Source organism: Macrotis lagotis, chromosome 8 (assembly GCF_037893015.1).
Source record: "Macrotis lagotis isolate mMagLag1 chromosome 8, bilby.v1.9.chrom.fasta, whole genome shotgun sequence".
Classification (NCBI taxonomy): Eukaryota; Metazoa; Chordata; class Mammalia; order Peramelemorphia; family Peramelidae; genus Macrotis; species Macrotis lagotis.
The window spans coordinates 193,271,191-193,296,594 of record NC_133665.1 but is presented as its reverse complement, the minus strand read 5'-3'; the positions used below and the strand labels follow the sequence as shown (position 1 = coordinate 193,296,594).

The following is a 25,404-nucleotide window of genomic DNA, read 5'->3' as shown; positions in this document are numbered from 1 at the left end:
CCGGCCTCCCCGCACCCGGCCTCCCCGCACCCCGGCCTGCCCGCGGCCCCCCGGCCCCCTCCTCTCGGCCCAGCCCGAGGCCCGGCCATGGACCCCTTCACCGAGGTGAGCCCCCGGGGGAGGGGCGCGGCGCCGGCGCCGGGGGGGGGGGGGTCCTGGGCCCCTCCGGCAGGGCCCCCCGCCGGGCCCGCCCTCCTGCCCCCGAGGCGGGAGTTGGGGGGCTTTGCTGGGCGTCGCGGCGGGGGCTGCGCGGGGCCCCGGCCCTCCCGGGGGGCAGCCCGGAGCGGGGACCCTCCCCGTCGGGGCCGGCCGCGCCCGCGATGCCCACGAGTGGGGCGACCGAACAGCGAAGGGAGCCCCCCAGCGCTTTGTGGGTGAGCGCGTTCGCGGGGGGGGTGTTTCTGAGTGCCCGTGCCCACAGTGGGCACCCGTGCACGGAGCCCGCAGGCGGATGGGGCACGAAGGGGGCATCGGCGAGCGGCGCCGCCTCCTAGGCCTGTTTCCTCCTCTGTAAAGGGGGTGGGGTGCGGGATTGAGCCGGGGGCACCATGTGCCCTTCTCCAGCTCCACGCCTGGCAGAGGTGCCCACTGAGAAGTGGGCGAGGAAGTATTCTCTCGGGCCTGGAGCGGGCGAAGGCAGGGCTTGCTGGGCACTCGTTGTGCACCAGGGGCTCCTTCATCCGGTCACGGTGGAGCCTACCCTCTGCCCAGCCAGGCGTGGGCACTCCCCCCAGATTCCCTGCCCGGCCTTGCCACCCCTCCCCCTTCGCCCTGGGGCCCCTTGCCCCACTGGAAGCTGGGCCCCCTTTGGCTCCCTTCCCTTCCCAGCTCTGAGCTGCCAAGTCTCCCCCCATTCAGAACGAGTGTTCAGTGACGAGTGAAAGGGCAAGGGGCCCTATTTTAATCTTTGGATAATAAGGAATCATTGAGGCTTCACCAAGCTGAGGCTTGTGTACTTTAAGAAGGTTTTTGACTGGTGTAGGAAAACATCGGAGGGAGGAAAGAGGAATCAGAAAGTTCTTGAAGAGATAACGAAGGCCTTTCTTAACCAGGGGGAACCTGGTTTGGGATTAAAGACCCAGGCCTGAGGGGAGTTAGTGTCGAAGCAGAATTGGCAGCTGTTTGTGTTGTGACTCAGGTCAAAGAGTCTAGTCACCAGGCATGAGTTATGCCAGGTCCCGGGGATACCGAGGCAAGCAGGAAAACAGTCCCCGTCTGCCCGGAGCAACCAGGCTAATGAGAGAGAACACACACTGGAGGATATGAGATTGAGGATGGTCTCCAGGAAGGGATGGGGATTGAAGCGGCTCTAGGACAGACTTCACCCAGAAGGTGGGGCTTGAACTGTGACCCGAGAGAAGCCCGCAGAAGCTAGGGAAGGAGGAAGGGGCATGGCATGGGGGAAGGCAGCCCTTGAAAATGCCCGAGTTGGGAGCTGGAAGGATGCCCACCTGCCTGGGTTAGAGTCCACAGAAAGCTGGGAAAGGCAGGGTTTTAAGAGTCAAATAGGATTTTATATTTGACCTTGGAGGAATTGGGGCTTTATTGAATGAGTAGTGATTCAGTCAGTTCAACAGCTGGGTCAAGGACAGATTGGAACTCGAGGCCATGGTAATGGGCCTGCACCAGGGTAGTGAGGGGGCCAGCCCTGGGATGATAAGAGCTTTGGACTGAGAGAGCAAAGAAAAGGCCAGGAGAACAAGGCCAGGAGGAAGGGACACCACAGAAGGTGGGTAGAGAACCAGGGCTACCCACAGAGGCCAACAGGTGATTGGGCAGACGAGTTCAGATAGTGAGTGAACATTTGAGAGCAGTTAATTATGTTTGTAGCTGACGGTCTCACTTGTATGTGTGACTTGGGAACAGTTGTTCTGTTTGCATAAACAGCCTTGAGCAATTTTCCTTACTAGGTAAGGAATGATACCACACACTCCTTGGACCCAGTCCATCTTTGAGGCTGCTAACGGCTAGATTCAAATCCTTTTTGTGGAATGACTCCACCATCTTGAGACCTACCAACCCTCCACCCTCTCCACCTCCTCCTTCCCTTCTTCTCCAAAAGTCTGAAATCCAGGCTGTCACCCTGATGACCAAATACATGTGTAGTTAGTGGTTAGGCAGGGGCAGGGGCTAGGACTGGGGCTAGGGCAAGGGCAGGGGCTGGAGAAGGGTGGGGCAGGCAGGTCCTCACTTCCCTTTTCTCAATTCTCCTTTTCTTGGCTTTTGCCAAAGATGAGTCAGAGGCCTGTAGAGCCCTGCTGCAGCCTGGGCATGGCCTCCCCGGGCCCTCCACAGGAACAGTTGGGCAAAGTCACATTCTTTCAATATGACACTGCACACAGTAATGAGAAACTGCCAGAAATTTTCCAACTGAAAAGACTGGAATGTGGACCTTTCCTAGTAAGGGGAAGAGACTCGACACTGATTAGGCTCCTGCTGTGTGAAGGCTGTTTCTTGGGGTTGGGCCAGCAGTGGGGGTGGGGGTTGGGTTAAAAATGAGCTTCATTCAAAAGTTTGAACTTCATCTTTTCCCTCCATGGTTTCTGCAAAGACACTGCATGGTCAAGTTGATGGAGTCAGTGATTTGGGTCGTTGGGTGGCTCCTGGGCTGAGCCAGGTCAAAGGCAACTTTCTTCCTATTTCCTACATTTTGTCTTGGTGGTCTTGCTTCTCCTGGCCAGGACTTTGCCCAGAGCACTGCCCCACAGCCACCTGGGCTTGTCCACAGACCACAGTTCTTCAGGGTTGATGAGGAGCATCCCAGGAGCCTTCACTCCCTCTGTTCAGCCTTGGATCTTCATTCATTATGGAGATGAGCTCTTGTTGGGTGGGAGAGTCAGAATTCCTTATTGCTCCCACTCCCCAGGGTTTGTTTCCCAGCTACTCTTCTCAGCCCAGTTGAGGATGGCCAGCTCAAGTGAAGCCTTCCTCATGATTGGTCCAGGGTTTGACAGAAGGGAGGGAAGCTGGTCAGCTCAGGTGGACAAAGTGAGGAAAATCACAAGGGGGAAAGGGTTCTGAACCTTTCCCAGGTTCCAGAGCTCGCTCCACTAAGCCAGAGGACTCATTCTTCTGGGATTCCTCTTTCTCCTCCAGCCCTCCCTCCCTCTTCTTCCTCCGGCGTCCTCACCCTCAGTCCCCACCCTGGGGCAGGCCTGGGCTAGTGGAATATCTGCTGGGGAGGAGAGGGGTCTGCCTGCCTCCAGTCTCCCCCAGCTCCAAAGTCATTTTCCTAAAGCAGATGTCTGACCATTCCCTATTCCCCCATAAAGCCCAGTGACTCCTGTAGTCTTCAGGAGTAAACACCAAATGTTCTGGTTGACCTTGAAAGATCTTCCCAGGCAGGCCCATTACACCTCACTCCCTGACTGATTACTGCCTTCCAGCTGCTTAGTATCAGGATCTTTTCCCCATTCATGATCTCCTGGGCACTTTGTTTGAGAACATTGGTTTGAATGGGGGCTCCCCAGTAGACTGTGGGCTCCTCGAGGGCAGGGATGATCACTTGGGGCTATGCACAGTAGGAGCTTAGTACCTGTTGATAGACTTCCCAGGGTTGCCCTTCAGTTTTTATTAGATCATCTAATGGGGATCATCATGGGACTCATCTAGGTTTAAACACAACAGTTTTGCCTCTTCTGCCCCTTTGAGGGTCTCCTGGGGTATCTGGGAATCTGGGTCTGGTTTCAGAAATACAGATTGGGTTTATTCACCAGCCTGGGGTCTTTTGCAGACTCTGGGGGATTCTTTGGCCTTGTCCTTTCCTGACCATTTATTGAATTGATTCCTCAGAAACTCCTTGAACGGACTCGGGCCAGACGAGAGAACCTTCAGAAAAAAATGGCTGAGCGACCTAAGGCGGCCGGCAGGGCCCTGACCAAGAGACCGAGGGAGCCGCTTACTGAAACCAACAACCAGCTGCCCCCAAGAGAGGGGGAAGGTAAAGTCCTGGGTGGGCCGTACCCTCAGCTTCCCTTGTCAGAACAGGGACAGCTGCACAACCTTAGTTAAGTGATAGCCCTGGGTGTTTCTTAAGATTCTACTGTTTGGAGGCAGATGATGGGGAGAGGATGCTTTTTTAACACCATCCCCTGCCCTCTGGAAGCTTGTACCCATAGAGGGATGGAGGGTGGGCAGGTACCCATGTGTAACATGGGACTTGGGGGAGGAACAGGGACAGTATAGTGGAAGAAGTGGTTTCTGAAGTAGAACTGGGGAGGATTTCCAGGTAGAGATGAGAAGAGACTGACCTGGATAAAGGCTTAGGGACTGGAGGTGACATCAGCTTTGGCCAGTGGCTGATAGGCCAGGGGGCGTGAGGGTGGGTGGGAGGGAATCAACCCCCAGATTAGGGAGTTTGCCTTTTCCTCTCAGCCCATGGTTGGAAGCTTGGTCTGGAGCAGGTAGGAGGCGGGCCCTGTAGCTTAGGGAAGTGATTGTGGCAACTTCCTTGGTAAATGAGTGTTTATCAGCCAGGAGACAGCCAGAGGCCATGACCTGAGGGAGGTGGCCAGTCTGGAGAAGGGCCTGAAGGGGAGAGGTCCCCAGACACTGTGGGCCAGGCCTCAGGCTGGGGGGGGGGCAGAAGGGGAGAAGAGTTACGAATTTGCATAGGTCAAACTGTAGTTCTCAGGCAGATCCAACCTGGGAGAATTTCTTGACCTTTAGTAGCTGTGTGACCTTGGGCAAGTCACTGAACTGTTCAGCCTTGGTTTCCTCACCTGTTAAGTGGGGACATGAAGAGTTACGATTAGAGGGAGAGCTTCTGCAGAGCATTCTGCTCCCTTCAAAGTGCCAGATGAGAATTCACAGGAAAGAGAGCCAGTCCAGAAACGGGGTTTTTCAAAACTAAGTTTGATTTGCCATCTAGAAAGCCGTCCAAAGCCATCCCCCTCGAAGCGACCCTGTTCAGACCACGCTGAAGCACCCGCTTCTAGCCTGGAAAATCAACAGCCGGCGGATTCCCATGCTGCAGATTCTTGTTCTCCAAAGCACCTTTCTGCCCAGGCCCAGCCTCTGACACCGCCTGTGACTGGTGCTCCCCTGGAGGAGCCCCGGCCCCTGGGAGGGGAGGCGGAATTCCAGATTGCCAAAACAGAAGTGCCCATGGCCTCTTCTGTTAAAACTCGCATGCAGAGACTGGTGCAGCAGCGTCGCGGCTGGGATAGTGACGGTACGCCCGGCCCCTGGGGACCCTGCTCTTCCCTCCTGGCCCCAACCCTCTTCTTCACACCAGCCTCCCTAGTCGGGCTCTTTCAGGAGAGTCTCCACTAGAGGTAGCTTGGGGTTTGAGGCCAGAATGGGACCCTTCATACATCCACTTTGCAAAGAGTTGCCGGTGGGGATGCCACCACCAGCTCTCAGGTGTAGAAAGCTACCCATGTGTCCCAGATGAGGAGGCTGGGGTCAGGGTCAGGTTCTGGACCGGAACTGGAATCCCTTTGATAAGAATGGGTGCCCTAGGCTGCCCGAGCAGGAGAGCCTGCCGCCATCCTGGGTGGCTTTGCCTTTCACTAAGCCATTGCTGTCTTATGCCTGAGGAGGTGGGGGATCCTGCCCGTGGCAGCCGCTGTAGGTTTTGGGGTCCATGAAGTGACTTTGCCCCTCAGGGAGGCTGAGAGCCCTGGGTTATACACTGACCTCCCTGGCCTTGGGACCATTGTTCTGGAAGTTGTAAGGGACCTCAAGGGGCATGGAGGCTGGTCCTTCATTTTCAGGGGAGTTCCCCCTCAGAGCTCTGGAAAGCCTCCACACCGCTCCTTGGTAGCTAAGCCTGCTGCAGCCATGGGCCTGCTTTTTTTTTCTTCTTCCATTCTGGGTTTGGGAAAGCTGTCCTCTTTAGGGTGGAGATGATCTCCTAGGCAGATCAGGTCACTGAGGCTGTATCCCGAGTGGTCATCTCTTTCAACCCCCACATCTCAAAAAAAGGAGAGAAAAGAGACAGAAGGGGGATGATTTGCCCAAGTGGGAGAGTGTGGGGGCCTTGTGACCTAGTCCTGTGGAGTATCCATTGCCCCTTGAGGAGTAGTGTCAGCCCTGCCACCTCCCGCTTTGCTTGGGAGCTTCATAGGGGGAGATGCCTTTTAGCATTTCTTGGGGCCTCAGGGGACTTCTGGCCAGAGATCACAGTTGACCAGCTGCTTCTGGCGCTGCCTCCCCACACTTTGGGATCTCAGCTGAGTCTTCCTGTTGAGCCCTGAGGATACGAGATGATGCAGGGGGGGCCCTGGGAAGGCGGGACCTTGAGTCACAGCCAATCTAATTGATTGTCCAGGCTCGTGCTATTCAAGTCTAGTGTAGGGACCCCTGTGCGCATAAGAGATTCGGGTCAGTGGAGGGAGATCAGAAGATGGCGTCTTGAAGGTTTAAGGGATTTTCTGAGATAGAGGTGGGGAGGGCTGGCACCCCTGGCTTGGGGCCTAGCTGGGTCAAAGGCCCTTAGGCAGGAGAGAGCCAGGGAAAGGACACACACTCTAAGGGCTCCAAGCCGGTCTGTGTTTGAAGCTGGCATGAGGGGGCCATAGAACTGGCATAGAGGGGGGTGTGGGAGCATGGGGAGGAACAGCAGAGGCACAGGCCTGTTGGTTGGGCACCTCCTGGACCATGCTCTTTGTCTCCTTTCAGATGGTGTCCTTGAGGACCCCTGCCCGGCCCCCTGTCCGGCCCCTGTCCCCCGTGCAGATGCGCCCACAGCCGCCCCACTTGGGAGAAGGGGCCGCTTGGCCGACCTTGCTGCCACCATTTGTTCCTGGGAAGATGACCTCAGCCGTCCATCTGCAAAACCCAGCCGTGGCCAAGAGCAGCCTGGTACAACTTGTTTGTCCCCAGCTTCCTCCTCCACAGGAGCATCTGCTCCCATCAATAGCCGCTCTGTTGGCCAGAGAGCGCCCGGCTGCTCCCGCCTGGATCCAGGGGCCGCGGCGGCCGGCTCGGACGAGGCCTCTCGGAATCGGCTGGTGGCCTGTGGCAGCCCTCGGGTGAGTGTGGCTTGGTGAGTGGGGGGCCAGTCAGTGATTCATCCCACTTTTGCATCATTGGGTGTAAATCTGAGGAACGGTCACAGGGAAGGACAATGCCAGGGACAGAAGAGAGCTTGGCCAAGTTGGGAGGGGATTAAGGGGGCAGGGAACCTTGAGACCCAAGCGAAGTGCGATGTTTGACATGCCCTCCTCTGGGTAGGAGGGTCCTGGGGCGGCTGTCATGGGGATGGTGTCCTAGAAACGAAGAGGACCCAGCTCGTCTGCCAGAACTCTAAGGGACTCGGCCCAGGGCAAGCCTCACCTATACTTGATTTTTTCAGGAAGTTGCTCCTTCCCCAGAAAAATCCTGCAGAACCCCTCCCAGCAGCCCCGCACCTGGGAAGGGGCAGATCCCACAGCCGCGCCCTGAGAACCCTCCTCAGCAAAGTGCACCGGTGAAGCCTGACCCGTCGAGGCCAACTGGGGGGCCTCCTCCGAAAGAACAGCCCCAGGCTGCCACACCAGGTGATGATGCCTCACAACTGGGGAGAGGGATGAAGGGGTGGGCAGGCAATTCTTGTGTCACAACTGAAGGCGTTCTTAGAAATGATCAGTCAGTGAATGGACAGACAGACTGGGCAGAAGCCCCAGGGTTAGCCTACTGCTGAGGTCCTGGGGTGATCGAGTCTGTTCTAGTGAGCTCAGCCCCGGGTTCAAATTGCGCCTCTGGTAGAGAGAGGACTTTCAGAGTGGAAGGTTAAAGGACCCTTCAGTGTCCCTGGGGGTCACCACTTCCCAGGATGCAGGGAGGGGACTCTGGCTTACAACAGGACCTCCCCAGATTTGTGTGTGTGCTCAGATGTGTCTGAGTGTGTGTCTGCTGTACAGACAGAATCCTGTGCAAGGAAAGACCAGGCAGGAGCACCGGCTCTTCTGTGCTGGGGTACGTGTGTGTGTGTGTGTGTGTGTGTGTGTGTGTGTGTGTGTAGGGTATGTGTTGTTTTGTGGTTGAAGGGTTAGAAGCTGCTTTATTAAAACTGACCCTCGGTTGTCCCAGCTAGTCTGGGAGGGCACTGCCATTGCTAACCCCCCATTTTATACTTGAGGAGACTGAGGCAGACAGGCCAAATGACTTGCCCAGGGATTGAGACTGGATTTGACCCTGGGTACTTAGGGTCCTCCACCATCCCCTACCCCATCTGGCGGCAATGCTCAGACAGCAGGTGATGGACCAATAGATGTGCTTTAGTTTGGTCTTTCACTGAGCCTGGGAAGGGAAGGGATGGTTAGCTGCTGTGGACTGCGCACCTTATGTGGCCAGTAGCCTCGAGTGAGTTGGGAGAGATGAATTTCTGAGGAGTCGAGGGGATCCAGTCCTTTTGAAAGATGTTATTTCCAAGAGGTCTCCAGCGGCACACTCCTCTATTGTTTGGGGGGTAGGGGCTCAGGGTTTTTGTCCTTGGCAGCCTCCTGCCTGGTATGTGGGGGAAGGCGGGACCTCTTTTTGGGGGGGGGCACTGCTCAGGCTGGCTCGGGGGGAGCTGCTGCCTGGCCTCCTCTGCCATCCTCACCTGGTGGGTTTCCTGTTGTACGTGCAGGGGGAGCCGGCATCAAACCTTTCCTGGAGCGTTTTGGGGAACGTTGCCAGGAGTACAGCAGAGCGAGCCCTGCAGCTCCGACCGCCCCTCGAGCTCCTGTGGTTACCCCTACCACAAAGGCCCTTCAGGAGAGGCTGTTGAAGCAGAAGGCAGCGCCCTCCTCCACCACCTTCAGCCAGCAGCTCAAGCAGGTAGATCAGAGAGGCAGGAGGTGTGGGGGGGGCGGGGGGGCCGGACTGTGGATGCCCGGCTCTAAGGGTGTCTGATATGAATTTAGGAACGAGAGAAAGAGCTCGCTAGTCTCCGTGGCCGTCTGGACAAGGGCAACCTGTGGACAGTGGAGCGAGGAGGAGGCACCAGGAAGAAGCTGACCGAAGCCACAGAGGTGAGAGATGAGGTGGTGGCCCAGAGAGCTGTGGGGCTGATGCTGAGTGTCTGGCTACAGGGAGCTCTCCAGTCTTTACTTTTTTAAAAAATTGCCTTCCCCTCCCCCCTCCCACCCCCTCCCCTCGGTGGCGAACAGTCTGGTGAATATTGTATGTGTGCTTCTGTGTTTAAACACATTTACCCATTATCCATTTCTGGTGTGAGGAGTCTAGATTAAGGGAAAAGAAAGAAATCAGGAGATAGGAAAGAGAAACAGAAGAGACATGTTTAAAAAGTGAATGTAGGTTTGTTGAAATTCTGTAGGGTCTGGCTCAGTTTGTTTCCTTCTCTGGACTGCCAAGAGGAGCCGCAGCCTCCAGGTTGACAGCGCACAATGCCGCTCACCTGCACGCTGTTCTCTTGGTCCTGCTGCCTCCACTCAATATCATTTCCTCTAATTCCTTCCATGCTTCTCTAGGGTCTGACCACTCATGGTTTCTTTGAGAACACTAGGGGGTCCATCACATACATAGACCACCCCCCAGCCATTCCCCAATTGAGGGGTATCTTCTCAGTTTCCAATTCTTTGCCTCTACAAAAAGTTGCAGTGGAGATTTTGGAACATGGGGGACTTTTCTTGGTTTTTATGATTTCTTCTGGGTAGAGACCTAGAATTGGAATTGCTGGGTCAGAGGGTAGGATCAGTTTTTGTTCTCTTCTTGTTTATTGGACTCCTCCCTCTTGCTCGGGGGCTTCCTGGTGCCTTGGCAACCCCTAGATTCTTGGAGGGATATGTGGAGATGGCACCAGTGGGCAATGTGTGTCTACTCCAGAGGGGCCACGGTGGGCAGAATGGCCGCCCCTGGGAGTAAAGCTTTCTTTCTCAGCTGTCCTGTGAGAAAGAGAGTTACAGACTAATCTCCTGGGGTGTTATCCCTGCTTCTTGGTAGTCCTGAAGATGGAGGGGAAGGAGTAGGGCTGTGTGCAGAAGACCTGGGGTGGACCAGTGACATAGCTTGGAGGGCACAGGGGCCTGGGATGGGGGTGGTGTGGAGATGGAGAAGAAAGATGTGGGGCTGTTTTGGGAGATGGGACTCAAAGACCTAGACAGTGGGGGTACCTTGGGCTCCATTGAGGAGCAGGTATTGGGTGAGTGTAGTGTCTGATGGTCAATACTGGGTTGCTATGAGCCCTCCTGCCACCTTCTGGCCAGAAGAGGAAGATTTGAGAAGCTGTTGTGGGAGCATGTGGACCAAGCCCTGCCTGGGGCAAGGAGCTGGTGGTCAGCTCCCTGTAGACTCTTTGTAGCTCAACCAAAAGATGTGGGAGAGACACAGGGGAGAAGGTCAGTTTAGGACTGATAGGGAAATAATCAGAAAGTTGTTGGCTTGCACGTGTGTGTGGTGTGCCTGGTCATGGATGCCTTGGGCGAACAGTCGGTCTATTGGAGCCTCCAATGGCCCTTTTAATGAACGAAGGAAATGCTAAGTTCAGACTAGTGAAAATAAAGATGTCACTCTTCCCCCCTGCCCCAAATTCGGGGCCTCCAGAGGGGGGTCTGGACTTTGCTGTAGATGACTTCTGTCGGCATCGACTTCATATTTAGGAGATGGCGCTGACTGAAACTGTGACTGTGGCTGAACTTCTCTAAGCATGTTTCATCTTCCACAGGAAGTCCCACGCCAGAATGGTTTATCAGGAAAAGGACAGGCTGCTGCCCAGAAGGAACAGGCTCCGGAATCTCCAACACCCATAAAGTCTCCCAGCGTCACCCAGCCTGTGGGTGAGTGTCCTTGCCCGGATGGACTGGCCCTGGATCTATGGTGGCATTAGAGCCTCTTTACTACATGCACACACGTGAATTGAGGTAGAGCCTGAGAGAGCGTGTCTGCTAAGGGCTCTGCAAACCCTCAAGGGTATCTGAGTTATTTTGAAAGATTTTAGAACGAGGAAGTTGGACTTAGATGGTAAAGTTTAAGCCAAATCTTTGGGCTTTTGGCATTTTTTTCCATTTGAAAACTTGCGTGTGGACATGAGGTTGATATCTCTTCTCTCATGTTTTCTAGGCGTTCCTGAAAGCGAAATGACCACATCTAGTCCTTTGAAAATAACCCTGTTCTTAGAGGAAAAATCCCCCAAAGTCCCTTTGGACCCTCAGGCTAAGGAGCAGACAGGTCCGTGGAGCCACATTTCCTCTTGGGGGTCTGTGGGGGACTGGTGGAGTGGCTTCTGCAGAGATCTTCTGGGAGCCAAGGGCACCGGCATTGGTTGTGTCTTGTGGGAACTCTAGAGCAGAGGCAGCCTTCCTTGGCCAGTGTCCTTGGCTGTTCTCGGCCACCTGTCCTGTGCCAGTGGTGTCACGCCTCAGTCTTGAAGTCTCTGGCTCTTTTCTTTCTAGAAGAGGTACTTGAGGGGGAGAGAAGCGTGGCCGACAGAGAGATTCTCAACAGCTCCAAAGTCATCAATGACATCTTCAGTGGTGTCTTGGAAGAGAATGATGAGGGTCCGGAGCCCCGGGAAAGCAGTGAGGACACAGACAGCCATGGTGAACCGGAGGACTCCCTGAACATTTCCTCCATGTCTTTGCTGACCCCGTTTTCAGAGACAGTGAACGTGAGTAATCCTGAGGTGGAGAAGTGGGAGTGGTCAGGGCCACCCAGAGCAAGACCACTGGCACGACATGTGGGGGCCGGGGACAAGGACGCCCCTGGACCGGGTGGCGCTTCCTCTCCCTGCTGCTGACACCACCTTTTCCCCAAATTTTCAGAGCCAATTTTGCCTCAGTTTCTATCCAGCTCTGAATATTTCCCGGAATAGGGAGTATTCTCTAGAAAGGAAATTGTTTTTTCTTCACTTTATTTTTCTTGAGGTTTCTCTGTTGGTGGTGGGGTGGGGGTTCTGTCTACTTTTACATCCTGACTGTAATGAGTTTCTGGGCTATACATTTTTAACTTGCTTTCTCATTGGGGGGAGAATTTGAACTCAAGGATTTGGAAGGAAATGTGGACACTTTCTTTTGCATGGAGCTGGGGAAAAGTTTAAATAGAATATTAAAAAAATAGTTTGCCTGTTCCATTGCTGCTTATCTTAGGAAGTCAACTTTGGGGAACTGGCCTTTGTTGGGAAGGATAGAAAAGAGCTGATTGTTCTGTGAACAGACTCCTTCAGCTGGAGTTTGAGCTGTGTTCGAGGTTCATTGCCATCTCTTGTGCTCTTTCTCAGGTGTGTGCTTCCTCGCCTAGTCTGGAAGTCAAAGAAAGTGATGTTAGTGAGGACAGCCCAAAGCCTGGAAAATTTCAAAGGACCGGGGTTCCAAGAGCAGAGTCAGAGGACAGCATCGGCTCTGGAGACAGAGATCTTCCCTACAGGTGAAGGGAGAAGGCCAGTCTTGTTGGGGAATGGAGAGGGACGGCTCGTGCCACAGATCCTCCCTGAGCAGTGGCCGTCTGGCACTCTGGAACCCTGCAAGGTGGGGGGGGGGTGGTGGCTGCTGGCAAGACCCTACCCCTACCTTCTCCACAGCATTGATGCTTACCGCTCCCAGAGGTTCAAAGGGACTGAGCGCCCTTCCATCAAGCAGGTGATTGTTCGTAAAGAAGACGTCTCCTCCAAACTAGAAGAGAGGAAAAACGGGGCCCCCTCTGGCCAGGTGAACATCAAGCAGAAGATCCAGGTTGGTTCTGTTTTCTGGGAGAGGTGGAGCATTCTGGAGCTGGCCCTAAGCTGGAGTGGAGGGGCGTGCGCGCGTGTGTGTGTGTGTGTGTGTGTGTGTGTGTGTGTGAATATGAGAAAGTATGTGTGTGTGTGTATGTGTGAGAGAGAGAGAGAGTCTATATGTGAGTGGGTGTGTGAGTGTAAGAATGAGTGTGTGTATGAGAGAGTGTGAGTGAAAGAGAATGTTTATGTTCGTGTGTGTGTGTGTGCACTTGCACTTGTGTGGTGTGTAATATATGTGGTTGTGTGTACACATGTCTATGTGCATTGTGTATGGTGTGTGCCCACATGGAGGTGGCATGTGTGGGTCCCCTCTCTGACCCTTCCCCAGAGCTTCTCGAGCCTCTGCTGGGTCCAGAGCCTCATTAGCCCATGCAGTCCTGGCTGCTGGATCTTAACAAGACCTCAATTCCAGCATGGTTCTGGTCCAGCACTCCTCCAGCTTCCTCCCCCCTTTCTGACCTTGGCTTCTCAGGAGCTGAACAATGAGATCAACCTGCAGCAGACGGTCATCCATCAGGCCAGCCAGGCTCTGAACTGCTGCATCGACGGCGAGCACGGGAAGGGCTCCCTGGAAGAGGCTGAGGCCGAGAGACTCCTCCTGATCGCAAGTACGGGGGCAGGGGATGGGCACGGTGGGCATGGGTGGGCATAGTGGACTTTTCTCCCTCTCTGGTTCAGACCTGATCTTTTCTAAGGTAGAACTTCTGCACCTGGAAGATTTGTGAAAGTTGTTCCCCTCTCTGAAGGGGGCCAGTGAAGGGGGCTTCTGTCATTCTGCATGGATGAGATTGTGGGGGGAGCCTGCCAGGGAGGCTCTGCCCCTTTTGAAAGAGTTGGGGCTTTTCTCTGTTTTGATACAGCCGAGAAGAGAACAGCTTTGATAGAAGAGCTAAATAAACTGAAGGCGGAGGGACCCCAGCGACGACTCCGCCCCAGCCCCACATCCAGTGAGCTGGCACCGTCAAGGGGCTCCATCGCGCTCTCTGAGTTCCGACTGCCTCTGAAAGCCGACTTTGTCTGTGACCCAGCTCAGAGAGCAGGTAGGATATTGGCATTGGGGCAGGGGCTATCCCTCACCCTCCAATCCCCCGTAGATGGCCACAGACCTGGATGAAGCTACCGGGGGGGGGGGGGTGCAGTTTTCTGGGCCAAGGCAGGTTTTCAGGGACCTGTGGCTTTAACAGCTGTTTTAGTAAACGAGCAGCCTCCTCTCCTGTACCATCGTTTGGGCCACGGACACCTTGGGTCACTAGGAGAGATTAGGGCGGGGGGAGGATTCTTGCATGCACCCCTTCATTTGGGTCTGGGAGCAGATGGTCCTTGGGCCTTTGGAGATAATGGGTCCTAGGGTCTGACTCCTAAGGGTCTGAGGCTGATCCCTTGACCTTGCTGCATGAGCTCAACCAGAACGGCTGCTGGCTTCACCCTCAAGCGCTTACTGCCTGGCTGAGGCACCGAGCCTACGTATGGTAGTGCTCACCTCTGATCTAGGTGTCTTGTGTTCTTCAGAGGCAACAAATTACTTCTTAATTATGCTGAAAGCGGGAGCTGAGAATATGGTGGCAACGCCTTTGGCGAGCACCGCGGAGTCTCTGACAGGAGACGCTCTAACTTTCACCACCACATTTACGCTGTAAGTCTGGGGAGTGGTGGATTGTCAGGGGAGCTGACGCCTCCACCCTGGAGGGCCCTTTTCTGTAGCTGTGAAACCATAGCATGTTGGGGGAATCTCAGTGTGGTAGGTCAAGGAACTGACCGGCTCTAGGAGCTAGAGCTTCTGGCCCCAAAACATAGAGTTGATTGAGAAGTCCACCCGAGGGGCGGCTAGGTGGTGCAGTGGATAAAGCACCAGCCCTTGAGTCAGGAGTACCTGGGTTCAAATCCGGTCTCAGACACTGAATAGCTGTGTGTCCTTGGGCAAGTCACTTAACCCCATTTGCCTTGGAAAAAAACCTAAAAAAAAATATAAAGTTGAGAAGTCCACCCGAGGTTATTTCTGACCTATCTGTCTTCCTTGAGCCAAAGTGTGTTCTGGAAGTCTGGCTCCAGGAAGCTCCATGGGAACCCAGCGGTGAGGTGGGAACAAGGGGACTGCTGCCGCTTGATGGGCAGGTGAAGGCAGCTGTTTCCCCACCCACGAGGGTGGCTGAAGCAGGTGTGGGCAGCTTAGAGCTTGAGCCAGGTCATCCGGGCCTCCTGACCTTTGTCTTGCCACTGGAGAACACTGACTGGAGGAGAGAGGGTGGCTGACCCCTGAGTCTAGTTCATGAGGGAGTCAGGATGAGCAGGGGCCAGGGCTCCCAGGAAGAAAGGCCTCTGGCCTCCTCTCTCCTCTCCCTCTCTCCTGGGCTGGCTTCTTCTTTTCCTATCACTCTGACTCCTGGCACAGAGGGGACGATGCTCAGGACTGGCTGGTCTGGTGTCTTCTTTGGTCAGTGCCTCCCGGCTGTGGACGAAAACCCTGGTTCGATGGGCAGAGACGGTTGTGGCTGTTCGCCGGACCGGAGTGCTCCCCAAAGCTCAGTGACCCCAAGGCACCTCCTCGCCCTAGACTTTCACAGAGGAACCAAACACTCATTCACTCATTGACATTTTCCTTTGTCTTCTAGGCAAGATGTGTCCAATGACTTTGAAATCCAGGTTGAAGTCTACAGTATGGTGAGTAGGTTGTTCTGTTTAATGCAATCCTAAGAGGTTGCTGCTGTCAGATACTTTCTTTACTCTGGGGCTTAGGTGGGTGAGGGTTGGGCTCACTCCCCCCCCCCCCCCCCCCACCGTGCCTAAAAAGAAGCCGGGCCCTTTTTAAAGACCCAGTGTTGGTGCTAATGCTGGTGTTTGTGTGTAGGTCCAAAGGAAAGCTTCCTCAGGGCCTGACAAGAAGAGAAAGACGACCAAGGCCAAGGTAAGGAGTCAGGCCGAAAAGAGGTCAGTGGAGACCAAGGGTCTGGGGGTTAGTGTGGTCATGCAAAGAAGTGTCATCTCAGACCCCCACAGCTCCAACACTCCCCCCACACCCGCCACCCCCATCCAACCAGCATACTCGTTCCCACATCCTCATACATCCATGCAGAGGAGAAGCCCCAGGGCGAGCCCCTCCTCCAATCACAGAGGGGCCTCCTTGGCCCCTGGCTCCTTGGGGGGTCTGCCTCACCCTGGCTCACTTCCCTCCTAGGCCATCACTCCAAAGCGAATCTTGTCGACCATCACCACCGTAAGTAGCCCTGACGTCATCCTTTGTGGGAATGAGGGCAGGGGCTCTTGGGTTAAGAGTATTCATTAAAATGGGTTCTTTATTACCTTTCAAAGTCTTGTTGCCTTGCATCTCTGGTCACCTGCTATTTTCAGTTGAGCATAAAAAGGAAATAATACATGCTTCCCTTTCTTTCCTTTTTAGAAAAGCAATCTCCATCCTTCAGGTGAGTCTGTCTGGAAAACCAGACCCCCAGAATCCTGTGAGTGGCAGGTGTGTGTGGCTGTCCAGAATGGGGGCAAGAGCAGGGTGCTGGGCCCCTGGTGGGGGTGGGGGGCTCCCTCCTGGCCCTCCCACACATGCTTCCTATGTCAATGTGTATCTCATCTCCTAGTGATGGCAAGCCCGGGGGGTCTTCCCGCCGTTCGCACCAGCAGTTTTGTACTTGTCGGGTCTCACACACTTTCGCTGTCATCTATAGGAAACACCAAATTTGCTTTGGACAAGGTAACCAATGTTTTTAATCTGAGTTTGTCTAAGTTCATTTTTCTTTCCCCAAAAGTCGATCAAAAAATTGATTTTCCAAATAGCAGTTTCACCATTTCAAAACAATAAGGCTGTTCTAAAAATCTCAGGTGAAAGAAGGCGCAAGTATGTTTTGTTCAGTCTATTTTGATAAGTCATTGGTCAGTCTCAGTAAATTAGTCTTTCCTAGATCTTAGAAATGTTTGACAAAAGATTGTGAAGAACCCCCTTGTGCCTCTTGAACAAGCTCTTGGGGTTCCCTGTCCCCATCAGTAGCCCGCCTCACCTTAGGCACGAGGTCTAAGACTCCTCCTTAAGCTCTGGATTTGAGGTCCATGGGGAGCCCTTCCCCTGAACTTTGGCAGTAAAAGATAGAAACGTCCCAGATGCCTAGCCTCCTGGGGGGGGAAGTGGGGAGCTTATGTTAGCAGTGTGCTCATTGGGTTTTAATGCTGGAGCACATTTTTACCGGGAACGAGCCGGGTTTCATTGGGCCTCTCACCTGGTCAGCTCTTTGGCTGACTGAGCCATCCATCTCACCCCAGGAAGAGGGAGGCCACAAAACAGGGGCGAGAGCCAGTTGGAATGGAAGACATTTCTGTTTTCAAGCAGTCAATAAAGGTTTTCCCTCTTGAAACCTCTAAAGATAAAACCTTTAACAAAATTCTACTAACTTCAGCTAGTTTAACAAGTAGCAGTGATGCTGGTATTTTTTTTTTTTATTTTCACCTTTTAGATAAATTATGATGTAAAAGAGCGAGAGCTACTGGGTTATATGTTCCAGGAAAAGGTTGCTATATTTAATTTGCTTAAAACTAATAAGTGTAAAGAAAGGACCCAACCCTAACTCTTGGCTGCATGTTCCATGTTCCCCTCACTAACCTGTTAAGCTTAAAGAAAAAATCCTGTGATTCATAATCTTATCTCAGTGACCCTTCCTCGGGCCTCTTGGCAAATGCTTTGTTCTTGGTTGGGGTTCCCATCTCTCTGTCCCCTTGACTCTTGTAGCGAGGAGAATGGGCTCTTCTTGTGCATGCATGTGGCAGTGGGATCTCTCCCCTCCTCTTGTCACTTCAGGATGTTCTCAGGCTTTGCCAGGATCTGGCAAATCACGGAAAAATGATAAAGAATAGTCTTGTGGAATTTCAAGTTCCTGAGGGAGAGTAGAATTTCCTTTCTCTTGGTGTTTGGTCTTTATACAAGAGCCTGGAGAAAGAGAGGCTTCTCTATGGTGACCCACTTACAACATATACTCTTGTGCCCATTTGACAATGAGTCACTTCATGGGGGTGTTGAGTGGTGGGTGTTTAGGAATGGTCAGTGGTCAAATTTTCAGTCTTTTAAGTTGTGTCCTACTCTCTGGGACCCTGTGTGGGGTTTTCATGGCAAAGATACTGGAGGGTTTGCCATCTCCTTCACCAGCTCATTTTACAGATGAGGAAACTGAGGCAAACAAGGTGAAAGGGCTTGTCCAAGGTCATACAGTAAGTGAATGTCTGGGGTTAGATTTGAACTCAGGAAGAGGAGTCTGCCTTCCTCGAGGCCGCCATGCTGTCCACTGCAGCACCTCCTGGCCGCTTGACTCACAATCAATGCTTTTGTGATGGGGTGGTGATGAAGTGCTATGGGGGGAGATGGACCCCCTCCCACAGGGGGTTGGCCAGGAAAATCCCAAAGGGCCCATGGAGAGCTGGGTGTGACTGAAACGGGGACTTGCTCTTGGCACACTTAATGATTTACTGTGTTGCAGTGAGGGCCTTGGGGCCGTTGGGGGTAGGAGTTCAGGCTCCAGTCCTGGTCAGGTGCCAGAAAACAATTCATTGTGTTTTCTTTACTTTTAAAAAGTCCAAGAGAGGCAGAGACAAGGAGAGAGAGAGAGACAGAGAGAGAGAAGGAGGGAGGGGAAGGAGAGAAGCAGAGAGACAGACAGGAGAGAGAGAGAGAGACAGACAGACAAGACAGACCTCAGGCAGAGAACTGAATAGTCTTTGTTCAGGCTTGTTCGGTGCTTCCTCAGCCCCCCCTTTTCTGTCAATAAGACGGAAAACTTAATCCTGAAAACTGGAAGGTATGAGGGGACATATCATTTCCCATTTGTGTCAAACTGTTGCCCCCCCCCCCCCCACCCACAGAGTTCTCGGAAGGAGAGTTGAACAGCCAGATGGACGACCCGGCTAGCAGTTTTCAAGCCCAGATAGAATTGTGTTTCAGACCCCATGGTTTCCCTGCTGGTGGCCTGCTTGCTCCCGGCCAGCATGGCCTATTCATTGCCAGTCCCATGCCTGACCCCTCCAAGATGGGATGAAATTTAGGCCTGTTGCCATGGGGGCGGGGCCGGCAGGAGGTGTCTTGGATTAAAGCCCTCCACTGTTTTCCCAGCTCGTTGTCTGATCCTTTCCACAGGAATGCTCCAGAGTGCTACCTACCACATTTTCTTCTTGAAGCCCCTGTGTCCGTCCTTGGGGAAGAGTCCTCTTGCCTCTTCCCAGCCCACCTCTGGGTGCTCTCTCTAACTTTCCTTCTTGGTGCTCTGGCCTACCTTTTCTGAGCTCCCTTTTCTTCTGGACAGGGGCTTCATGCTTGAATGCTACAAATCCACCTTATTTTAGGGCCACCTCCTGATAGGGGAGAGGGCTATAACTAGTCCCTGGAAAAACCAGAAAGGTGGTGGACAGGCAACTGGGTGGTCAGTGTCTGTGATGGGGGACCTTGGACTCAACTGGGAGAAGGAAACTGGTGGGCTGCCTCTGGAAGGGGTGTGCAGCTCTGCTGGCAGCAGTCTTGTCAAGGCCCGGAACGTGGCTGTAAAGACTGTTAACCCACCTTTCAGGAAGAAGTGGAATGAAAGAGATCCCCCGGGGTCAGCACAGAGAAAGGGGAGTCTGGAGTGAGTCACCTTGGCCAGAAACCACGGGAGGGCTAGGGAGGGGGCCAGGGGGCCTCAGCTCTGGTGGTCTTGTACTGAAAATTTGTCAGTGTGGCACCCTGGAAGAGGTAGATGTCCTGGCAGAGGTGCAGATGACGTCAGATTGGATTCCTGGTGCTGCCTAGGGAGCATTGCAGTTTCTGGCAAACCAGAGACCAAGGAGGGGAGCGACCCCACATTCAGATGGCAGGCCGGCCAGATGCCTCAGCCAACAGACCATTGTTTTCCCCTGGGGCTCATGGCAGCCCCTCGGGCTCCATCCTTCTGGTGGACCTTGAGGGGCTGTATGTTTTGTAAGAGTGACCATGGTGGCCCTCATCAGAAAACTGGGTGTCAGCTTGCATTAGAGAGGGGGCCGTGTTGTGGGTGGGTTTTTGCAAGATGACCCAGCCAGTGTGTGTTAAATAAAGTCCTTCTTGGTTGCACTCTGTAGAATCCCTGCTTCTCTTAGGAGGCCTCGTGTTGCTTCTTGTGCCAGAGGTCAGATCTTGGCAGTAGATGTCTCCCCCTCAAGAGTGTGCCCCCCCCGACCTCCTCTGGTGGTTCAACCCCTTCCTGTCTCAGTCTGCATGGCGCCAGCCTCCTACAGTGACTTTTCTTTCCATAGGTGCCCTTCTTGTGTCCTTTGGAAGGTCATATTTATTTAAAAATTAAGTGCCAGGTGAACTCATTTGTGGAAGAAAAGGGCTTTCTGGTGAGTAAAAACCTCTTGATTTTATTCTCTCTCCTTTTAAAAAATCTAAATTACTAGGATTTGTTTGACTTATGAATGAAAGCTGCTGAAGACTGGGTGGGGCAGGAGACCCTCAGGGTTCTGGACCTGGACCCTGGGTCACTTCCTGTACACCCCCACTGGAGAGCTCCCCAAAGCAGTGCTTTGATCAGGAAGCCAGTGACAAGGGAGGAGGCAACCTGGACATGGGGGTGAGCTTATTCCAGAACCTCAGGGAGAAGAAGAGTGGAAAGGGGAGGAAGGGAAGGAGGAAGAGTGACTGGGGGAGGGCAGATGCTTCCTTTTAAGGATCTTTGTCATTCTGGAAGCTGTCTGTAGGGAATGTCTCAGGATAGTAGATCTATAAATAGGAAGTCAGTGGTGGCAGCAGAAAATGCCCTGAAGCTCTTCAGAATGGAGAGACCATTAGGTTCTGGGGAGGCTGTAGGAGGAGTGGGGAGTCACCCCCAAATCCGATTTGCAAGTTTGTAGTTACAAGGGAACCTGACAGATGGTGGAGACGGGCTTTGATATCCCATTTCAGAAGCTGGTCCTGGTTTAGAGAGCTTTATATTCTGAATTGAGAGCCATACTTTTCAATTGGTTGGGAGGGGAGGGGAGGGGCGGGAAATCTACTTTTTTTTTCTTTCTTTCTCTTTTTTTAAGTTTTTTTTTGCAAGGCAATGGGGTTAAGTGGCTTGCCCAAGGCCACACAGCTAGGTAATTATTAAGTATCTGAGACCGGATTTGAATCCAGGCACTCCTGACTCCAAGGCGGGTGCTTTATCCACTACCCCACCTAGCCGCCCTGAAATCTACTTTTCTAAGAAAAACATCTTACTGTGGCATCTTTGGCAACTGGATTGGATTTCTTAAGCAGCCAGAGACCATCATGTGGCTTCTTGTGCTGCCAGCTGTGATTAAAGAGTCGGAACCCATGTTTCCCAGGGTGACCCCCCATCGGACCTTCAACAAGGAGTCATTTTAAATGGCGATGTCCATAGAGCTCTGAGGGTCCATCCTGTCCCTTCATACTGACAGATCTTAGCCTTAGGCCAACTCTCCTGATGTTGTCACTAGTCCAGAATGGGCAGCCAGGCCTCCCAGGACATAGGAGGGGGACCGGTTGGTGGGGCTTCCTGCTTCCCCAGAAACAATGAATTCTAAGGGGAAACAAGGATAGGGGGTGGATATGGAGCCAGGGAAAAGCAAAAACCCTGGCAGCCCAACCCCCTTATTTGGTCTTTTGTTAACTTGATGAATTTGTGTGTCTGTGTGACTGTGGGTGTCCGTGTGTGTGTGTGTGTGTGTGTTAGTGTTTGCCTGTGTATCCTTGACTGTGGGTGTCCTCAGGGGTCCCCTCATAGGGATCCGGTCTGCATCTAGACTCTACAGGTCCCTCAGCCTTCATGTGTGTCCCAGTCTCGCCATGGTGGCTTGCTTTATCCACTGGTATCACCAGCCAGTGTAGACCAAGCTTCAGTCAGCATCGTCCCCTTCCTGTCCTGGCTCACTGTCGCTGTTCCCTTTTTCCAGACCATATTTGAGGACGTCAGTGGCTTTGGAGCTTGGCACAGGCGGTGGTGTGTCCTTTCTGGAAACTGCATCTCTTACTGGACCTACCCAGACGATGAGAAAAGAAAGGTAATGGTGGCTGCTGTGCATGGGTGAGATGCATAGCGGGGGGTTGGGGGTGGGAGAGGGAGGGGGGAGTACTTGGTGGTCTTGCCCACCTGCCTCCTTGCTGGCGAGGCCTTGGATGATGAAGCCTGGAGGTGGTCTTCAGCTAGCCAGGTCCCCCAGAATCTCTCCAGGGCCAGGCACCTCCCATAGTGTTTATTGAGGAGGGCTCCCATGGCTCCAGTGTTTAGTTGATTCACATACAGAAAGTGGAGTGGGGTGACTCCTAGAGAACCATCCAGAGCTCGGCTTGGAGGCCTGGGGACAGGGGATCATTGAATGGGATTGGGCTGGGGTCCCCAAGATCACGTGGTCTCAGGTTTCATTCCCACTCTGGCCCCTGCATTCTTTTTATTTTTTTCCCTTTGGTGAGGCAGTTGGGGTTGAGTGATTTGCCCAGGGTCACCTAGCTAAACAGTGTCTGAGGCTGGATTTGAACTCAGTTCCTCCCAACTCCAGGGCCAATGCTTTATCCACTGTGCTGCCCCTGCATTCTTAGAGTGACCACCACCTTTTCAGTAGTGGCGACTAATGTACTCCCCGTGGAGGCAAGGCAGGGGCTGGGGGCCCCTCCCCAGCATCAGTAGAGAAAACTGGCGTGTAGTTGTGCCATTTTAAATGGGGCCCTCGTGTGGAGAGCTTGTCTTTGTTGCTCTGAAAGGGTCCCCTCGGGAGGATCAACCTGGCCAACTGTACCAGTCGCCAGATAGAGCCTGCCAACCGAGAATTCTGCGCCCGACGTAACACGCTGGAGTTGATTACCGTCCGACCGCAGAGAGAAGATGACAGAGAAACCCTGGTCAGCCAGTGCAGAGACACACTCTGTGTCACCAAGTGAGTCCTGCCTGGCTGGGAGCAGACCGGCTCAGTCCCCTGCCCCGCGCCCAATCTTCTAGTGCTCCCACCTCCTGGTTCTCTGTAGGTGTGATCATCTGTTTGGCAGCTGGCTGGCGCTGCCTTCATGAAGCACCCGGCCTCAGAGACAGTCTCTGCTTTGAGGAGCTCGCTGTATTGCAGAGAGGGAGCTGAGGACAGGCTTGGGGAGGCGGCCTCTAGGTGGTGAATCTGGTTGGGGCTTGAAGGAGCGGGGGGGGGAGCGGCGGTTAGGGTTAGGGAGACTGGCAGGACTTGAATTCCAAGTGGTTTTATAGTCTTTGATCTCCAGGAGATGGGGGAGCCAGAAGCTAGAAGAGCAAGATTCCTTGGGTGGCTGGATGGAAAATGGGCTGGAATGGGGAGAGTTGGAGGCTGGGTCATAGGAGAGGAGGACCCTGGTTGGAGCTGTCAGTCTGGGGGATGCCCAAGGGAGGAGACAGAGGGAAGTTTGGAAGAAAAGAGGTTTTGTGGGTGAAGTGATAATAAGGTCATGTTTGGATGTTGGGAGTTTGAGGTGTCTGGTACATCCATGATGAAGGACCCAGGAGGAGAGAGGTTAGAGCTGGTTAAATAACCTTTATGTATCCGTGGGAGCTAGGAAAGGAGAGGGGGAGAAGAGGAGGGGAGCCTTGGGGGCCCCACGTTGAGTGGGGGTGACCTGGATGAAGATCCAGCAGAGGGGAGGGGAGGGGAGGGGAGGGGTTGGTCAGATAGAAATGAGACCAGGGGAGGGAAGAGGGTGAGCAGAAGGTGAGGCTGGAAGAAGAGGCCAGAAGCCAGAGGACGGCCACTGTAGGTGACCTTTACTCTAGAGAAGGAATGGCCAGTGGGGAAGGATGACAGGGTAGGAGAGCAAGTGGAAGAAGTAAGCCTCTGCTGCAGGAAGAAGCTGGGGTAGTTTATGGGGGCAGAGGGTCCCCAGGCCTGTTGTTCTTCCCTTGGAGCCCAGCTCCTTGCAGGTCTGCTGCAGAACCTGTTCCCTTTGTCTTTTTGGGGAGCACAGTTGGACCAGTTGCATGGGGAAAGCCGTGGAGGCAGGCGGGGGCTGGGTCCCTCCCCAGCATCAGCAGAGAAAACTGGTGTGTAGAGGAGGCAGTGCCCGAGCATCAGCTACATGAGATCGGCATCTTGGGGGTGGAGCAGGCCAGGACCCTAGGAGGGACCTTGGAGCCTTCTTGCACCATGGGGAGCCCTTCATGCTTGAGGGTGGCCCCCACCCAGGCAGGGCCCGCTGATGCCTTCTCGGTTCTCCCCTTAGGAATTGGCTGTCTGCTGATACTAAAGAAGAACGGGACCTGTGGATGCAGAAACTGAACCAGGTTCTGGTGGACATACGCCTCTGGCAACCCGATGCCTGCTACAAGCCTGTGGGCAAGGCCTGATACCCTGGGGGTGGGTGGGGTGAGCTCAGAGGCCAGTGGGGGGGGGGGGTTCATGCACACACAGGGTCTTCAACTTTGCTCTTGCTGTTCTCTGCACAGACCTGTCACTACTAACCTTTCCTTTGGTGCCCACGGGCAGTGGGTGAGCCAGCTTGGCAGAGGGCTTGGTGCCCTGTCTTTCTGAACCTCCCCATCCTGGTCATTCCTCGGGGTTAGTCTTAAGTCTTGTTCTAAAGTCAGCATGTGAGGTTCTCTTTGCGATGTGGGGGAAGGGGGCTGCAGTCTGGAGAAGATGTCCCCGAAGGCCTGAGAAGGCCTCTGCTCAGCCTCCTTGCTGCTGTGGAAGCTCCTGTGAGTAGTAGGAAGGGTGTGTGAGCAAGGCTTTGTTTGCATCAAGACTTGGCTCGTCAGAAAAGCTGCTTCCCTCCCAGAGGCACGAGGCTGAAGACTTGGGATGACTTGGTTAGGGGGTGCCAGGGCCATGTCCCAGGAGGCCGCCTGCCTGCGTCCTTCGGGAGCCCCTAGACTTTGCACATGCCCCTCTCCCCCAACTGCCCTGACATGTGACTTGTCACCAGAATTGTGGAATTTGGATACAGTTTTTATAAAGCTGCTATGGACTAACGCTTTACTTGCCAAAGGTGTTCTTTCCTTTTTGCATTCTGGAATGGTAGCGGTGCCACGCATTTTAAAATTATTTATCAGAAAACTTGAGGCATATGTGCAGTTCCTAAAAGTGATCCTTGGGATGATGTAAAGCAGGTCGTTCAGCTGGGCACCGTTTAAAGAGGCTTCGAATATTTTCTCTGAATCCGAAAGCTGTTGGTTCTCACTTAAAAACACTAATTTCTGTTATTGTTTTCTTGATATATGATATTATTTCTTTGGAATTCTTGTTTTTCTTAAATATATTTTTTCCTAAAATATATTTTATGTATTTACTGAAATAAAGGCTTGTAAATATCTTACTGAATCAGTTTATTTTTTAATTTCAAAAAATCATTTATTTTTCCAATTATATGTAAAGATAGTTTGCAAGATTTATTTTTGTAAAGTTTTCTTCCTCCTGTCTTTCCTCTCCAAAGTAGCAATAGGTCCTGTGTGCAGATTTCTATATTAGTCTTGTGGCAAAAGAAGAATCAGAGCAAAGGGGAAAAGCTATGAGAAAGTGTAAAACAAGAAGAAATGGTTCGCATTCAGACCGGGTTTTCTCTGGATGTGGATGACATTCTGCAGCCCAAGCCTTTTGCGAATTGTCCTTGACGACTGTATGGCTGAGAGGAGCTGTGTCCGTCCTAGCTGATCATCACACAGTGCTGCTGTTACCTGGCCTGGTTCTGCTCACTTCACTCAGCCTCAGGTCATGGAAACCTTCCCAGGTTTTTTGAAATCCACTTGCTCATAATTTCTTCCCTCCCTTCCCTTCCCCCTCCTTTCCCCTCTCCTTTCCCCTCCTTAACTCTCCTTTCTAAT

At 53.3% G+C, this 25,404-nt stretch overlaps 1 protein-coding gene across 3 annotated transcripts; it reads left to right on the top strand.

Annotated features, from left to right (window-relative positions):
- The first annotated feature begins 54 nt into the window (after positions 1-54).
- On the top strand, positions 55-24,879 carry ANLN (anillin, actin binding protein). 3 transcript variants are annotated; one of them, XM_074199245.1, is made up of 25 exons: positions 55-105; positions 3,793-3,940; positions 4,871-5,173; positions 6,625-6,977; positions 7,301-7,484; positions 8,558-8,748; positions 8,835-8,942; positions 10,595-10,706; positions 10,990-11,097; positions 11,322-11,536; positions 12,146-12,291; positions 12,446-12,596; positions 13,113-13,248; positions 13,501-13,680; positions 14,150-14,273; positions 15,250-15,298; positions 15,486-15,542; positions 15,813-15,851; positions 16,035-16,056; positions 16,225-16,337; positions 17,092-17,145; positions 19,889-19,975; positions 21,530-21,637; positions 22,335-22,507; positions 23,808-24,879. In XM_074199245.1, exons 1-25 carry the CDS (start codon positions 88-90, stop codon positions 23,929-23,931), a joined length of 3,303 nt encoding a protein of 1,100 aa, XP_074055346.1. In that variant the 5' UTR covers positions 55-87; the 3' UTR covers positions 23,932-24,879. The 3 variants fall into 3 exon arrangements, with proteins under 3 accessions (XP_074055346.1, XP_074055349.1, XP_074055348.1); XM_074199248.1 differs by lacking the exon at positions 4,871-5,173; XM_074199247.1 differs by lacking the exon at positions 17,092-17,145.
- Positions 24,880-25,404: the final 525 nt, after the last annotated feature.